The following is a 14,048-nucleotide window of genomic DNA, read 5'->3' as shown; positions in this document are numbered from 1 at the left end:
AGCATGTGGAAACTTTTGGAAAACAAAGTCACAATATGTAAATATACTTTAAAAGATTCACTGTACAGAGCAGTAGCACCCAGAATAGGTTTGAGATCCTCCAAAACTGGGTGTGAGCCCCTTCTAATGAACTATCTAAGTTTCAAGTTTCTCATATGTTAGTGAGGATGACAATTATTCTACTTGGATGGTACAGTTCATCTGATAATTAAATAAGATAATGCAATTTAAAATCTTAGCACAGAGCCTAGAAAAAAAAGGGGGGCCATGTTACTGAATCCCTAAAGGCCCTTAAAGCAAGATCTACCATTATTTCTGTGGCAAAAGAGGAAAACTTCCAAATACATTATAAACCTTCAATTGTAAGATATATCCTGATTTAGATGCTGTTTAAATATTTTATATGAGAAACTGTTTTATTGTTTCCTAGACAAGTAAGGATGGTACAGTACCAATCAAAATTGAAAGATATTCAGTAGAACAATGACAGAAAATTATTCCTCTAAAAATAAAATGTATCTTTTTATTGTTAGAATATCAGAAATTTGATATTATCATGTCTCTATTATAATAAAATTAAAATGGAAAAATAGGAGGCTAATTCAATAGTTTAACCACGTGAGGCTCCACTAAAGAACCCAGTTAATGGTACTTAGAATCATTATACTATCTTGTCATTTGTTTCTAATCCTGAAAGACCAGTATTTTGAGTTACAAAACTATTAGTTTAATCCAACATACTGTAATTAGAAAAAGGGAATCATTCCTATATAGTGGAAAAATAATATAAAAAAAATTTTAAGTATATAGATCGACAGCCTCCATTGTCTCTTCAAATTTCATACAGCAATGGGAGCAATACACAAAAGCAACAAAAGATGAAATATAATACATTTAAAAGATAACATTATGAAGAAAAAGTGAAAGGGAAGACTATATTCCAACATAAAGGCAAGTTCTTAAGGGAAATAATTATTCTCAAATGATTGTCACTTACTTCATTGGAAGGGTTTAGACAATCCTCTTGAGGAGGAGGAAGGCTGGGGCTGAAGGCCATGAGGTCGGCCTTGGGCGCGCCCTCGCCGCCGCTCACCCGCTGCCGCCTCCGCTGCGAGCACGACCAGCTCCCCACCGCGCTCGCGCACACCAGCGCAGGCTGCCCCGGCCCGCACGCGCCCTCCGCCGCCGGCGCCCAGCACCGCAGCGCCGTCCACACCACCAGCGTCAGCACCAGCAGGCTGCTCACGGCGCAGATGGCCACGATCAGGGACGCGTTCACGTCCAGCAGCGCCGCCGCGCCGCCCGCCGCCGCCGCCACGCCCGCCACTCCCGCCGCCGCCGCCGCCCGCGAGGACGCCGCCGCCGGCGCCTGCCCGCCGTCCACCAGCGACAGCAGCACCGTGGCCGTGGCCGTCAGCGCGGGCTCGCCGTGGTCCTTCACCAGCACCAGCAGCCGCTGGCGCGCCAAGTCCGCCTCGTCCAGGCTGCGCGTCGTGCTGATCTCGCCCGTGTACAGCCCCACGCGGAACGGCAGGCGCGCCCCGCCCGACGCCGCCCCATTCGGCGCCGCCTGCAGCTCGTAGGACAGCCACGCGTTGTAGCCGGCGTCCGCGTCCACTGCGCGCACCTTCGCCACCACGTGGCCCGCGCCCGCCGACCGCGACACCCACACCGGCACCGCCTCGCTCGCCGGCCCGCCCGCGCCCCGCGGCAGCACCCACGGCGCGTGGTCGTTCTCGTCCAGCACGAACACCTGCAGCGTCACGTTGCTGCCCAGCGCCGGCACGCCCGCGTCGCGCGCGCTCACCTCGAAGCGCAGCAGCTCCAGCTCCTCGCGGTCCAGCGGCTGCAGCGCGTGCACGCGCCCGCTCTCCGCGTGCACCGACACGTAGCTCGACAGCAGGCGCTCGCCCACGCGCCGCTCCACCAGCGAGTACGACACGCGCGCGTTCTCCCGCGCGTCCGCGTCGCGCGCCGACACCGTCACCAGGTGGCAGCCCGGCGCGTTGTTCTCCCTCACGAACACCGTGTACTCGGCCTGCGCGAACGCGGGCGCGTTGTCGTTCACGTCCGCCACCTCCACCCACACGCTGGCCGACGCCCGCAGCGCCGGCGAGCCCGCGTCGCGTGCCGTCACCACCACGCTGTAGCCCGACACAAGCTCGCGGTCCAGCCCGCTGTCCAGCACCAGCGAGTAGTAGTTCCTGAAGGTCGACAGCAGCCTGAAGGGCACGTCGGGCGTCAGGGCGCAGCTCACCTGCCCGTTGGCGCCCGAGTCGCGGTCGGACACGCTGACGAGGGCGATCACCGTGCCTACGGGGGCGTCCTCTCGGATGGGGACCAACAGAGAAGTGACCGTTATCTCAGGAACATTGTCATTCAGGTCCAGAACTTTCACAAGGACGGTGCAGTGGCCCGCCATGGGTGGAACCCCCTTATCAGTTGCCTGAACCTGAATTTCATACGCATCGTTCTCCTCATAATCCAGTATCCCATAAATTCTAATTTCACCTGTGTCAGGATTGATTACAAATGTACATTTCTTGCTCTCTGGCAAAATCGTTCTGATTCCATAGGAAATTTCTCGATTCGGTCCTTCGTCTGGATCGGAAGCGTTCAGGTGAACCACACTCGTGTCGTTTTGGACATTTTCAGACAACACTACTCTGTAAGCTGGCTCCTCAAAGGCCGGCGCATTGTCATTCACATCCAGGACGGCTACCTGGATCTGAACGGACCCTGTCAGCCCCGGTCTACCGCCATCGACCACCATCAGCAGTAAAGTAAGTTCTGCTATTTCCTCCCTGTCCAGCGACTTCCGAAGAACCAACTCAGGTAACATACTTTTGTTTTTTTCCGTTACCATTTTAAGCGCAAAATGCTCGTTTAGACTTAAGGTATAGGTCAGCAGAGCGTTTACGCCGATATCCGCGTCTGAAGCGCCCTCTAGAGGAAAACGAGAGTCCAGAGGCGCAGATTCGGAAATGAGCACCTTCTGTTCCCTTTGTCTGAACACGGGCGGGTTGTCGTTGACGTCCCTCACCTCCACCTCCACGTGGAACACCTGCAGCGGCCGCTCCACCACCACCTCCAGGTGCACGCTGCACTCCGCGCTCCGCCCGCACAGCGCCTCGCGGTCCATCCGCGCGTTCACGAACAGGATGCCGTTCTGCACGTTCACCTCCAGCAGGTCCCCGCCGGCCCTGGACGCCACCCGGAACAGGCGCGGCACCAGCTCGGCCAGCGGCAGCCCCAGGTCCTGCGCCAGGCGGCCCACGAACGTGCCGTGCTGGGCCTCCTCGGGGACCGAGTAGCGCAGCTGGGCGCTGCCCGCCCGCCAGGCTGTGAGCAGCAGGAGCCAGGGCAGCAGGCGCCGGGCTCCAGAACCTCCTTGCAGGGGAAACAGCATCGCAGATGCAGAGGTCCTCTGTAGTGGGACTTGCAGATTTAAGGGTGCTGTCGCGTAAGATCTCTTAGGCGCGGTCTGCTTTTCTGCAAATACCTACTTAATAGATATTATCCAGCTTTCTGGTCAGCATGGAGTCGCCCCTCCTCTGTGAACGGCTGGAATCTGGGTGCGGAGCCGGAAATTTTTCTTCTTCACCTTTTGAGTATACAGCGACATCATGTGACTGATTATGTAAGTACAAGAGAAATCCTAAGGTTCTTTTTGGTCTGACTACTTGGGTCACAGTAAATTCTGTTTCAACTTTCGATATTTTCCTTTATTATTTGTACATATCTTAAAGTGTACAAGTATGATAGGAACACAGCACAAATATTTCTTTCATAGGTTGGTTATGTAAAACATTTCTCCTCAGACTGTCACAAATCCATCTTTGAAATAAGGTGTATGTCAGAAACCACTCTTTATCCACTATGGAGAATAAAAAATGGTATGCATGATTCCTTCCCTTATAGCTTACAATTCACACTGTTCTAATTTTTTTTAGCCTCAACCACTCCATTCTAAGATTTTAGAACAAAGTCAAGAACTTCATCATTTAGTAAAACAAACTAAAATATTTGTTAACTAAACAATACTCTATATAAATGGTTTCCTTCACAAATCTGTGAAAGTTAGCATTCATACATATTAAGGGTGTCTTGTTTTTGGTGTCTTGATTGCTTTTTAAGAAAGATGGCATTTCATATAACTGCTCCCATTCCCACAAATCAAAACAAAGCTCAGGTACATGTTCTGGAAAGTTTACCATTTTCAAGTAACATATTGAGTCAAAATCCCCAAATTATAAATTATTCTAATGTGGCAGCAGAACACTAATATGAAAAAGATCTCTTGGAGTGTTCTTTAAGCTTCATCTCCTTGACAAAGTCAAAAGAACATGAACTTGATGCTCTCCTGTTGGTTTCTTTTCAAATCTTTCCCCAAAGAGATCTCTTAGTAATTACTAGGAATATGCTTCTCTTCAAAAAAAAAAAAAACTAAACTAAAAACCAGAATAGTGGCTTCAATGCAAGGGGGAATCAAAAACCCCTTCATGATTTTACTCATTCATTCAAAACCAGTCTCAAGGAAAAATAAAATGCAGTTAAAGATCCCACAGCACACTATGAGACTATAAATACAGATTCTATAAGTTCATTACTTTTCAAGTCAAAAATCTTTAAATCAATTATTTTCTGCCATTCCTTTTATAATGCAGTAAAGGAAACTAAAGTGTGAAGACTTCACATACCCAGAATATAACCAAAATTACTCTACAAGTAGAAAAAAACACAAAATTGATTAACCAAAAACATTTGAATTTTGATGCTAACACACTAATTATTTAAGTTGTCAAATATAACCTTGCTTAATTTCCTATTTTCCATTTCCAAAAATACTCAGTGTATCATACTTGCTAAATAACTTAATGGAAAAATACGATGTCATGTAGTCCTTAACACTGTTAGACTTAATTAAATGATTAAGCAGACAGGACAACTAAGATTAGCTTAAAACTTAACTGATCTACAAAATATACTGAAATTATAACATTACACCAAAGAATGTAATCCTGACTTTTAAGAATAAGTACAAAAGATATTAGCCTGTAGAAATAAGTCAAGGTAATTGTGAATTATTAAAAATGTATATTAGTGGCCAGAGCCGTAGCTCACTAGGCTAATCCTCCGCCTTGCAGCGCCGGCACACCAGGTTCTAGTCCTGGTCGGGGTGCAGGATTCTGTCCCGGTTGCCCCTCTTCCAGGCCAGCTCTCTGTGGCCAGGGAAGTGCAGTGGAGGATGGCCCAGGTGCTTGGGCCCTGCACCCCATGGAAAACCAAGAGAAGCACCTGGCTCCTGCCATCGGATCAGCGCAGTGCGCCAGCCGCAGTGCGCTGGCCATGGTGGCCATTGGAGGGTGAACCAACGGCAAAGGAAGACCTTTCTCTCTGTCTCTCTCTCTCACTGTCCACTCTGCCTGTCAAAAAAAATGTATATTAGTTACTTCAGTAATATAAAAGTGGTGACTTGTGGAATTTTAGCCTATCCTGAAAACATTTCAATGACTTTTAAAATTAAATATGAATGATCTTGATTTGGAAATCAGTACTAATATGTTCCCTAATTTTCATATTTATTATATTTGAAAAAGTTCATAAATAATATTATTAATCACTTTGAGTCTGAAATATTTTATATTTTGTTGCCTACTTTTGAATATTTAAAAATGTTTTACCCAATCAATATTCAGGTGAAAAAGTTTTTTTAAAAGTCTACATATCTATTTATTGTGAAAAACAGAGTCTGATTCCACCATTCTACAGGTAGTTAAGAATCAGTAAATTAGAAGAATGACCAAGAGATAAATGATTTTGCTAGAACCTTTATATGTGATTATGCAACATGGGAAGAAAAATTTGTAAGCAGTATAGATAAGGCATTTAAAGACAGAACCGTGGAAATGAGAAATGAATGAAACCGATCAATGTCACTGGGTACTCACTTGAGTAAAGTTACCTTTTTTCCATTCTAGAAGAATCACACAAACTTAGCAAAGAATGCCAGTTACCATTTATTGCAGATAATATAACCCTATATGCGCTCATTTTATAAGCTTGCAACATGTGAATATTTGCCTAGTTTGCTTTAAGAGTCATGATTCAGGCAGCTCTGAGGACATAGCAGTTTATAAATCTCTTATTTCAAGAAATAAAAAATGTACAATATCTTAATACTATTATTTTGATCAAAGTATCATATCAGAATGCAAAGATGAACAGTTGGATTTAAATAATATGAAAATCAAATTTTCTCACAGCAGTAGAGAAAAAACTAAAGGTTATTCAATGGATAAAACATTTATGAATGTTTAACATCCACAGAAAAAAAAATTATTTTGGTACTAATGAAGAGCGTGCTCTGTTTGAGACAAGCGTGAAGACCGAAGAACCAATCTAATAACGTTAAAATAGCAATGCAAAAGACTAAGAATGACAAACATCAGCCAAAGGAGTCCATGGGAGTTACTGATATCACCGCATATCGGTAGATCAGTGACATTCAGTAATTAGTTCTACGTGACAGCAAAGAGTCATCTTGAAAAATTCCCAAGATAATTTCTCATCGAATATGAAGGGAAATAGGATTTTATTAGCAAGAAAAATTTAACCTTACAATTAAAAGACGCGTACGTATATCGTAACAATGACAAAGTTATTTAAAACAAATCTGATATGCTTCATAACGATTTAGTTGAAAGCTATATTTTGAAAAAACATAACGCAGTTAGTAAATAGGAGAGATCTATACAGAACTCACCGGTGCCAGATGATTTGAACCTGCCTCCTCCGGCCTTTCTCCTCCATCTTCTCTGTCCAGCCCCGGAGGAAGGCTGGGGCTGAAGGCCATGAGGTCGGCCTTGGGCGCGCCCTCGCCGCCGCTCACCCGCTGCCGCCTCCGCTGCGAGCACGACCAGCTCCCCACCGCGCTCGCGCACACCAGCGCAGGCTGCCCCGGCCCGCACGCGCCCTCCGCCGCCGGCGCCCAGCACCGCAGCGCCGTCCACACCACCAGCGTCAGCACCAGCAGGCTGCTCACGGCGCAGATGGCCACGATCAGGGACGCGTTCACGTCCAGCAGCGCCGCCGCGCCGCCCGCCGCCGCCGCCACGCCCGCCACGCCCGCCGCCGCCGCCGCCCGCGAGGACGCCGCCGCCGGCGCCTGCCCGCCGTCCGCCAGCGACAGCAGCACCGTGGCCGTGGCCGTCAGCGCGGGCTCGCCGTGGTCCTTCACCAGCACCAGCAGCCGCTGGCGCGCCAAGTCCGCCTCGTCCAGGCTGCGCGTCGTGCTGATCTCGCCCGTGTACAGCCCCACGCGGAACGGCAGGCGCGCCCCGCCCGGCGCCGCCCCATTCGGCGCCGCCTGCAGCTCGTAGGACAGCCACGCGTTGTAGCCGGCGTCCGCGTCCACCGCGCGCACCTTCGCCACCACGTGGCCCGCGCCCGCCGACCGCGACACCCACACCGGCACCGCCTCGCTCGCCGGCCCGCCCGCGCCCCGCGGCAGCACCCACGGCGCGTGGTCGTTCTCGTCCAGCACGAACACCTGCAGCGTCACGTTGCTGCCCAGCGCCGGCACGCCCGCGTCGCGCGCGCTCACCTCGAAGCGCAGCAGCTCCAGCTCCTCGCGGTCCAGCGGCTGCAGCGCGTGCACGCGCCCGCTCTCCGCGTGCACCGACACGTAGCTCGACAGCAGGCGCTCGCCCACGCGCCGCTCCACCAGCGAGTACGACACGCGCGCGTTCTCCCGCGCGTCCGCGTCGCGCGCCGACACCGTCACCAGGTGGCAGCCCGGCGCGTTGTTCTCCCTCACGAACACCGTGTACTCGGCCTGCGCGAACGCGGGCGCGTTGTCGTTCACGTCCGCCACCTCCACCCACACGCTGGCCGACGCCCGCAGCGCCGGCGAGCCCGCGTCGCGCGCCGTCACCACCACGCCGTAGCCCGACACAAGCTCGCGGTCCAGCCCGCTGTCCAGCACCAGCGAGTAGTAGTTCCTGAAGGTCGACAGCAGCCTGAAGGGCACGTCGGGCGTCAGGGCGCAGCTCACCTGCCCGTTGGCGCCCGAGTCGCGGTCGGACACGCTGACGAGGGCGATCACCGTACCCACGGGAGCGTCCTCTCGGATGGGGACCAACAGAGAAGTGACCACCACTTCGGGTGGATTATCGTTTTCATCTAAGATTTCCACCAGGATTGTACAGTGGCCCGCCATGGGTGGAATCCCCTTATCTGTAGCCTGGATCTCAATTTCATAAAATTTGCTTTCTTCGTAATCTAAAGTTCCATTCACCCTCACTTCTCCGCTGCTCTCATCCAGGGAGAACAAGGGTCTCCCGCTGGGCTTAATGGACACCATGGAGTATGTCACCTCCCCATTGACTCCTTCATCTCGGTCCGTGGCGTTCAGCTGCGTCACAAGAGTCCCTCGGGCACTGTTTTCTGTCAGCCTCACCTTGAATTCTGGCTGATCGAACTCCGGATCGTTGTCGTTAACATCCAGGACGCACACGAGCAGGTGAACGGTGCCGCTGAGCGCCGGCTGGCCCCCGTCGGTAGCCGTCAACAGCAAACTGAATTCTGGCGTTTTCTCTCTGTCCAGAGACTTCTTCAGTATCAAAGAGAGTCTTTTAGTCTGTTTACTATTTGTTGGAGAAGCTAAGGAAAAATATTCGTTTTGACTTAGTCTGTAGGTTAATAGAGCGTTCTCCCCTGTGTCCGCGTCGGTAGCTCCCTCCAGCGGAAATCGCGAGTCTGGGGGTTTAGATTCGGAAATCTGCAGTCTTTGTTCTTGTCGGGAGAACACGGGCGGGTTGTCGTTGACGTCCCTCACCTCCACCTCCACGTGGAACACCTGCAGCGGCCGCTCCACCACCACCTCCAGGTGCACGCTGCACTCCGCGCTCCGCCCGCACAGCGCCTCGCGGTCCATCCGCGCGTTCACGAACAGGATGCCGTTCTGCACGTTCACCTCCAGCAGGTCCCCGCCGGCCCTGGACGCCACCCGGAACAGGCGCGGCACCAGCTCGGCCAGCGGCAGCCCCAGGTCCTGCGCCAGGCGGCCCACGAACGTGCCGTGCTGGGCCTCCTCGGGGACCGAGTAGCGCAGCTGGGCGCGGCCCGCCCGCCAGGCTGCGAGCAGCAGAAGCCAGGGCAGCAGTCGCGAAGCGCCCACTCCAAACATCGCATAGGAAATCAGCTCTCAGAATAGAACTCTCTGCATGCACACTCTGAGATTCTTCCGCTTCAGGATGTGAAAATCACTGCATTTTTGAGAGCGGTTTCTAAGGATCCTGTTACAGTGGCGTCCGCTGCGATGGATTCGTTCAGAACGGGGAGTGCCTGAGTGCTCAGCGCAACCTGGGAAGGAATTCTTTGGACCGAGTAAAGAGCGACACCTTGTGTCTGAAGCTGTGAGCGCCGTGCGTTGCATCCACCGCCCCAGAGGACCGCGTTTCATGTTCTCCTTTAAACCTGATTCCCAAGATTTTGTTTCCAGGTCAGCTTTGAATCATATTGAAACTATACCTAAGCAGAAATGGCACTTTCTATGTCTTGACTACCATAGCATTTAATTTCTTGTTTCTATGACTTACAGTTATAGAATTAACTCTTTTAGTTGCATACTTACAGAGGGAGAATTCAATTCTGTAGCCAGCTTTGCAAAAACTAGCACAAAATTTTTCCTGAAGGCATGGTTTCTCATATAAAAATATTATCAAACTCTAATTCTACTACTACCAGATTCCTTTGTCACTTTGGCTGCCAGGAAACTCCAAGAAAATTTTGAGGTTGAGTAGTAACTCTCTAGTCTTTGCATTCTGCATGTTCTCATCACATGGACTTGCCTTCTCATATCTATTTTTTTACAAAATTATAGGGTATAATGTGCTGTTAGGATATATCTATACATTGTTTAAAGATCAAATCAGGGTAATTATAGCTATCACCTCAGACATATTTATCATTCTTTTGTGGTGAAACACTCAACTTGCTCTCTTTTAGCTATTTTTAAAAATGTAATATACCATTGTTAACTATATCTAATCTATTTTCTTTATTCCTTATTTTTTGTCATTTACACTTAGTTTTCTTGTTAAGATTCTGTATCCATTGCAGAACAATAAGCAAATGATCATAAACTCAAATAGTATATTTGGTAGTTTAAAACATAGAACTCACCAAGTAAATGTCTATTGATCTAGATGAGTTTTATATCTGACATACACATGTATGATTTCTCTGTGAGTCTCAAGGCTGTTAGACATCAAATGGCATTTTGTGTAAGGGAGTCTATGATATGACAGAAGTAGTTCTACAATTATAGAATAAATTTCATTATCATTCAGTGAAATAAATAAAATCACCATGAAAATCTCTGTACCACATCAGTATTTCCACATCACTAATATTGGTTTCCATAATCCCATCAACATATGCATAAAAATAGCTTATTTTTGTTGAAAGAACCATGAGTTTGAGATCGTAAGTTCATCTACAACACAGGAAGCAATTTTTAATTATATCCCTTCTCACTGTCTGATATTGTGCTTAAAACACAATCATCATACAATTCAAGTAAATGGAAAATTATCTTAGTGTTACACAAACAGAATTTCATAGAATACTCACTGAAAAATGGGAATTGTTAATGTGAGTTTTCATTGCCTGAAACTGCAATTTGCCTATGTTTTAGCTGTCTTTTCATCTACCACCTTTAAGAGTTAGGAGTGAAAAAGTTATACAAAGGAAGTTTTGAGTAGAAAGGGATTCTCAATAAATACCACTCAAGTTTGAAAATATTTTTATCTCTTTTAAAGATTTATTTATTTTTATTATGAAAGAGTTACAGAGAGAAGGGGGGACAGAGAGAGAGAGAAACTCTTCCATTCACTAGTTCACTCCCCCAGACAGCCACAGCCAGATACCAGAAGCATCATCTGCATCTCCCACATAGGTGCAGGGGCCCAAACACTTAAACTACCTTACACTGCCTTTCTCAGGACATCAGCAGGGAACTGGATCAAGACTTGAACTAGTGCTTAATAAGGCATGGTGGTGGCTTTTCCCACTATGCCACAATGCTGGCCCCTATAGTTTTGTTTGTTTGTTTGTTTTTAATTATTTGAGAGGAGAGAAAAAGAGAGCTCCTATCTGGTGGCTAACTCCTTGACAACAGGCTGCCAGGGCTGGGCAACACTCAAGCTAGGGGCTGGGAGTAAAATCCAGATCTCCCACATGAATAGCAGGGACTCAAATAGCTGAGCCATCATCATTTGCATTAGCAGGAAGCTGGAGTCAGGAGCTGAGAGTAGCACTTTAACCCAGGTACCCTAATATGAGATGTAGGCACCTTATCTAGCACCTCAAACACCAGGCAAAACACCCTTCTCTTGTGTAGTTTTTACGGTTCATCATCAACCTTAAAATACTGCAGTGGCATATGAAAAAATTATCACATTAATGTTAACATTTTTCATTATCATAACTTTTTAAATCTATACATATTCTATTACTAATTAGATATTTTGTTCCACTTTTATCCTAATGTCAGTATTCTTACTAAAGTAAATGCGGAATTTCCTTTGAAAACATACAAATGCAGGCATATCAACTTCTATGACACTGAATTCTGTTACGCATCTATAACCATATGAGCCTTTAACAAAAATGTAACATTAAGCAAGATAACAGAATCTTTAATATGATATTTGAAGTTTGAAGCACGTCAACTTTATTTTGGACAAAAGAAAGCAACAAATATCTAACCAGCTTATTATGGTAACTGAGGATTGAGGTGTTATAAGGCAATGTGGAGTCAACCAAGGTAGAGAACGGAATGCAAAAAAAATTTTATCTAGGAGAGATGATTGCATCACATGTTGAATTAAAACCAGATGTTAATTTAGGTATCAAGTTCCAAAACTACAGTATTTTGTGAATATGTAAAGTGACACTGGGTGAATACCAAGTCCAAAATATAGCTGGATATAGTCATCACTTAATGCATTTTGGATTTTGGCTGTGGTACTTCATGTCACCATTTCAATCAGCTCCTATAGAAAAGAGTATGCTATCTTTGAATTCATCTTTGGATATAGGCTTAGCATGCAGATATAAACTATTATCAAGAAGTCATACTAACATCACCATTGACATTGACTTTGTAAACTCAAGTGAGGATTAAAAAACCATGTGCCTGACCTTCATGAAATCAATCTAGTTAGCTTTCTACCTACAGTAACATATTAAAGTGCATAGTTTAATGTCCTACTACCTTGTTTCATCCAGTAATATTCAATATGAGGCTACAGACACAGAAATAAAAATTGAAGCCATTCTGAGAAGTCCAGAAGTTTCTTTAAAATCAACAGATTGGAAATACACTATTCAACCACTGAATCAGCAAAATTACAGGATTTGTTCAATCATACTGACTCTGCGCTATCATGGCTTATTCAAGTAAACATAGTGATTCAGCCACAACCATTTTTAAGTTTGCACAAGCAGCTCAGCCAACAAGACTGAAGACGACTGAACCGAGAAAGACCTATACACATCTAAAGTTTTCCACTGGAAATTTAGGCCTTTAAAGCTGTTATTGAAGTATACAACACTGTAAATTTTTTAAAAATCATCATATTATTACTTACATTTATCCAAAATACTATCCTCACCCACAACAACAAAAACAACAACAAAACAGTAGAGTCATTTTTGCACATGGTATTTGGCTTTGGTATTCTGCATGAATATTGAGAACCACTATATTCTGATTTCTCTCATATTTGAAATGATTCTACTTACTTAACCCACTTCCACAGTTCTTTTAAAGCAGCTCTTATTTACAAATGAACAGTAAATACCTATCTCAATGTGGCATTGACTGAAGCAAGTGATAATGACAATAATGAACTCATCTAAGAAAAAAATCACTAAAAAATTCTTAATGCCCATCTTAGTTATGGCATGGCACAAAACTGATGATTGTAATAATGAGAAAAGACTGCTGGAGGAAAGTTCTAAATTACAGTGACTGAAAGAATGGCACTGGAATGCAAAAGATATGCCTTTAAAGATCAACACCATCATGTACCAGTTGAATGGAACTGGAAAAGAAAGCTAAATATCTCAGCTTCTCTTAGCTCATCTTTAAAATGCGGATACTCATATATACACTACTTCATACACTGCTATAAAAATCAAATGAAATAATGTTTCCTAAGTCCCTCACATGATGTCTAACAAAGAGAATTAACTCACACAATGGCAGTTTATAATAGCTAGTAACCAAGTGTCCTCTTGTTCTACAGATGTGTGTGCAGAGAATCCTAGCACCACGGTCAGGACGTAGGGCATGACCTTCCATTTTCTAAAGATTTTCCAGAAGTTCACCTTCACATAAATCATATTTCCATGTAGAAAGTAGCCACAAACACTGCCTCAGCATTTATATTAGCTTTACCCCATCTATAACATGGTTGCCACATGCAAATCTGTATAATTTATTTCCTCACATGGTAGAATTAAAGGGCATTCCATTAGTAATTAGATCCAAAAGCAACAAAATAACCTTCAGCATATTTGACAAACTTCCTTAAATCTCTCAATAAAACTTCTCTGGGATCTGTTCAGAGAAAATAATCCATGTACACATACTACTGAGGAAAAAACATTTTGCATCAAATGTGTCAAGAAGATATCAACTTAAATTCCAAGGTGTGGTCAACACCTCAGATGTCAGGTGGAAGTGCTTGACTGACCTTTCATAGTTCTTAGGCTTAACTTATTCAAAGCAACATCACTGTGAAGAGATCGTGCAGCTTGGTGACCACCATACATGAGAAGCCTTTCTCAAAGCAAAAAAAAAGTGTGAATTTTCACACTCTAAAATATTTCCATAGAGCCTCAGGATAGATACCAAGAATGGAGAAATAATGAGATTGATCAATGTGCAAGTGAATTTTCCAAATAGGAAAAGCTCAATAAATTAAACTGGAAGAGAGCAACAATGAGTTCACCAAGGAATTAAGCAGAATTGA

At 45.8% G+C, this 14,048-nt stretch overlaps 1 protein-coding gene across 3 annotated transcripts in view; it reads right to left on the bottom strand.

Annotated features, from left to right (window-relative positions):
• Nucleotides 1–14,048, bottom strand: part of PCDHAC2 (protocadherin alpha subfamily C, 2) — a 155,754-nt gene that overhangs the window by 138,197 nt on the left and 3,509 nt on the right. Inside the window, exon 1 of one of the 3 annotated variants that reach the window (XM_089334921.1) lies at nt 6,767–9,584. The exons of 1 other annotated variant lie outside the window; for it this stretch is intronic. In XM_089334921.1, the coding sequence (XP_089191047.1) occupies nt 6,767–9,190 (2,424 nt within the window). In that variant the 5' untranslated portion in view covers nt 9,191–9,584. Of the gene's footprint in view, nt 1–997; nt 3,590–6,766; nt 9,585–14,048 lie in introns of those variants that run through there. One more of the 3 variants, XM_051844288.3, reaches the window with a different exon arrangement.

Source organism: Oryctolagus cuniculus, chromosome 6, assembly GCF_051225735.1.
Source record: "Oryctolagus cuniculus isolate XC-2025 breed Fujian yellow rabbit chromosome 6, ASM5122573v1, whole genome shotgun sequence".
Lineage (NCBI taxonomy): Eukaryota > Metazoa > Chordata > Mammalia > Lagomorpha > Leporidae > Oryctolagus > Oryctolagus cuniculus.
The sequence above is the reverse complement of the archived record's forward strand: the minus strand, read 5'-3'. Positions and strand labels throughout refer to the sequence as shown.